We start from the raw sequence: 2,937 nt of genomic DNA, 5'->3' as shown, positions 1-2,937 counted from the left end.
TAGCGCACCCAAACCCGAGTTCATCGGCGACATCGCCATCACTGCGCTCACCCTTGGCGGTTCGCTTCCCTCTGATTTACTCCTCTTATTTATTTATTGTTTTATTCGTTCTTCTTTTATTTTGTATTTTTTATTTTTATGGCTTCCTCTTTTGGCTGTGTTTGTGAGCGACATGGCTCACCTCTCGGTTGCCGCCGACTGCAGACAAGGCGCCCGAGGTGCGGCTCATAGACGTATCAGACCCGCCCGCACACTTCTCCTCTCTGCCCAGTAGGTCTCCTCCGTTGCCCCTCTTTTCTCTTCTTGCCCTGCTCGGCTCGGCTGACCGCTTCCCCTCTCGTGAGCGCAGCAGTGAACGACGCCCCTTCTTCGTTGGACAGCCCGGCCACCACAGCGCGGTACGCCGCTGTGGCACCTGCTTGATTGCTTACACTTCCTCATGAGCCTCTTACCCTCATTCCATCCGCAATCGTAAGGTCCGTGCCAGCACCACCAGCTGTCGGCAGTTCGACGGGAGCGACCGGCACATCGTCATCATCGTCATCGTCATCGTCGTCATCCTCTTCATCATCAACGACGACCGAGGAACCTGAGGTGAAGGCCACCGACATGGACATGATGATCAAGGTGTTTCTGGAGTACTCTGGCACTGCCAAGTTGACCATGCGGGTACCCGTGCAGCCCTGTGCCCACAAGTCACGTGGGCCTGGCTGATTCGTTTGCACTGACGGCCCATCTTCCCCCCACTCCAGTGTCTGATCTCTTTGGTGAACTGGCCTCGACCTCGCACCGTGTGTCTTCCGGTCACCTTCACACTTTCCGACTTTCACTTCGAAGGTGCGCCCCGCCCATACCTACCACCACCACGCGCCTTTGCCAGGCGCTCATCATCAACGTCGGCGCGGGTTGTGCGCAGGTGTGGTGTGCGCAATCCACCACGCGAACAAGGTGCATTTCTGCTTTGACAAGCGGGAGGGCGACGATGTGGGTCCGCTGAAGAGCCTCAAGATCGAGGCCCAGATCGGCGACAGCACGCAGCAGGTGCTCAAGAACCTGGAGAAGGTGGAGAACTTCATCGTCGGCATGCTCAAGAAGCTCATCAAGGATCGCCTCATATTTCCCAACTTCATCACAGTTCTCGATCAGACCAACAAAGCCCACTGAAACCCTCTCCCTCTCGAGAACCTTCATGAGGTGTCAAGTGAAGGAGGAGAAGCACACGAGCGGCCGAAGGTGGAGTGGTGGCGGTATGAAATGGTGTCGACGTTGGTTTGGCGACGCGACGAAGACAACTGAAAATTTCGGTCTACGGTCGTTCATTGGTAGCTTGCGTGAAGTGCGGGGTACCGCTGCATTTTCGAATCATTCATTCAGGAAACTGAGACGATCGACGCAGCAGGGAACACGCACATCACAGATCTGACGCGTTCCTGGCCTCTTGCTGGTCGAGGAAATACAAGGTCGAGCGTGATCTCGAACTCGACGTGAATTATCGATAGAGAAGAGATAGGAAAAGTGAGGGTGAGTGCACACACGAGATGGACTCAGCACTACAAAAGCAGATTGCAAAAGGAGCAAGACTCAAGAAGACTGTCACAAATGATCGCTCGTCGCCAGTCCTGACCGCGCCTAAAGGTTCGCTTTTTTTGTCAATTCATTCATTATCCTCCCCCTCCTAATCTAACATTAATTATTGACTGATTTATATTTTGATATTGAAGGTGGCCCAGGAGGCGGCGGTGGTGGCGGCCCCCCTGTGGGTGGAGGCATGCCTATGCCGCGGCCAGGCGGTCCCACCCCTGGCGGTCGGCCTGGCGGCCCAGTGCCACCCGGGCACCCTGGAGCCCGTCCAGGTCCTCCCGCCCCTGGTGGAGGATTCCCCCCTCGCCCAGGTGGCCCCTCGCCTGGTGGCCCTCCTCCCCGACCTGGTACGTGCCCCAGCATTCCTCATCAACCGTTGGCTAGCACCTGCATTCAAAACAAACATATACATTATTTTTTATTTTATTGTCCTATTTTCGCTTCTTATTCCATCTCAATCATTCATGCACGCATTTCCCACGCTTTCCATCAATTGCGCCGCCTTGATCTCATCTGCTCTTTCTCTACCGGTTGTGCAGGCATGCCGCCCCCTGGTGGTGGTGGTGGACCGCCTCCGCCCCGGCCAGGTGGTGGCCCGCCCATGCCGGCTGCCAATGGCGGCGGCGGAGGCCCTCCTCCCCCGCGCCCTGGTGGTGGCCCGCCCCCGCCTCGCCCTGGTGGTGGTCCTCCCCCGCCGCGTCCTGGTGGTGGCCCGCCCCCGCCTCGCCCCGGTGGCGGCCCTCCCACGCCGCCCGTGACCGGTGGCGGCGGTCCTCCTAGCGGCGGCCCGCCCCCGCGCCCCGGTCTTCCTCCCCCGACGCCTGGCGGAGGACCTCCCACGCCCACCGGACCATCCACCCCTCAGTACCATCAGCCTGTCAGTACGTCAACACCCCTCTCCTCCTCCTCCTTACACCCGTGTGATCAGTGCTTGCCATCCTACGCGATTGCTGACCACCGACGCTGTGCAGGTGCCATGGAGACCGAGGGACGGTTCTCGTTCCACCCGATCTCCGATCTCCCGCCGCCTCCCGAATTCAGAAACGTGCCCAAGGTCTACCGCTCCCAGCAGGTCGCCGAAGCCGCCCCGCCCTCCTTTGCCGGCGGCGGTCGCGCTCCTCCTCCCACGCCCGGCGGCCCTCCCCCCAGGTACTCCCCCCTACTCGCCCAAACCCACTGGCCCAGCCACCCAGCCGTGTGTCGATAAGGCGCGCCTAACTCCCCGCCGGTGGGGTTCTTTCTCGACAGACCCGACGCAGGTCCGCCCACACCAACACGCCACGAGGCGCCGCCTCCGCCCACGCGCGATGCCGTTGCGCCACCGGCTCCCGGCAGACCCGAGGGCGGCCCGCCGCC

General features: G+C 60.4%; 2 protein-coding genes across 2 annotated transcripts in view; both read left to right on the top strand.

The window, feature by feature from the left end:
- The window catches only part of ACA1_369480 (uncharacterized protein), a gene marked incomplete at both ends in the record, with an annotated part of 1,295 nt that extends 131 nt beyond the window's left edge, over positions 1 to 1,164 (top strand). The window contains 6 exons of the mRNA XM_004340177.1: positions 4 to 59; positions 205 to 270; positions 350 to 398; positions 477 to 669; positions 753 to 837; positions 917 to 1,164. Coding sequence (XP_004340225.1) covers positions 4 to 59; positions 205 to 270; positions 350 to 398; positions 477 to 669; positions 753 to 837; positions 917 to 1,164 — 697 coding nt within the window. The remainder of the gene's footprint in view (positions 1 to 3; positions 60 to 204; positions 271 to 349; positions 399 to 476; positions 670 to 752; positions 838 to 916) is intronic.
- A 374-nt stretch (positions 1,165 to 1,538) lies between these two features.
- Positions 1,539 to 2,923, top strand: ACA1_369470 (uncharacterized protein; the record flags this gene model as incomplete). Its single annotated transcript, XM_004340176.1, has 6 exons — positions 1,539 to 1,616; positions 1,722 to 1,928; positions 2,121 to 2,335; positions 2,362 to 2,462; positions 2,553 to 2,730; positions 2,830 to 2,923. Coding segments are annotated over 6 exons (873 nt in total), but the record flags the coding sequence as incomplete, so codon positions are not given.
- Between the last annotated feature and the right edge of the window lie 14 nt (positions 2,924 to 2,937).

This window comes from Acanthamoeba castellanii, assembly GCF_000313135.1.
Source record: "Acanthamoeba castellanii str. Neff unplaced genomic scaffold scf7180000084664, whole genome shotgun sequence".
In the NCBI taxonomy this organism is placed as follows: domain Eukaryota; phylum Discosea; order Longamoebia; family Acanthamoebidae; genus Acanthamoeba; species Acanthamoeba castellanii.
This window is presented reverse-complemented; position numbering and strand designations above follow the sequence as displayed.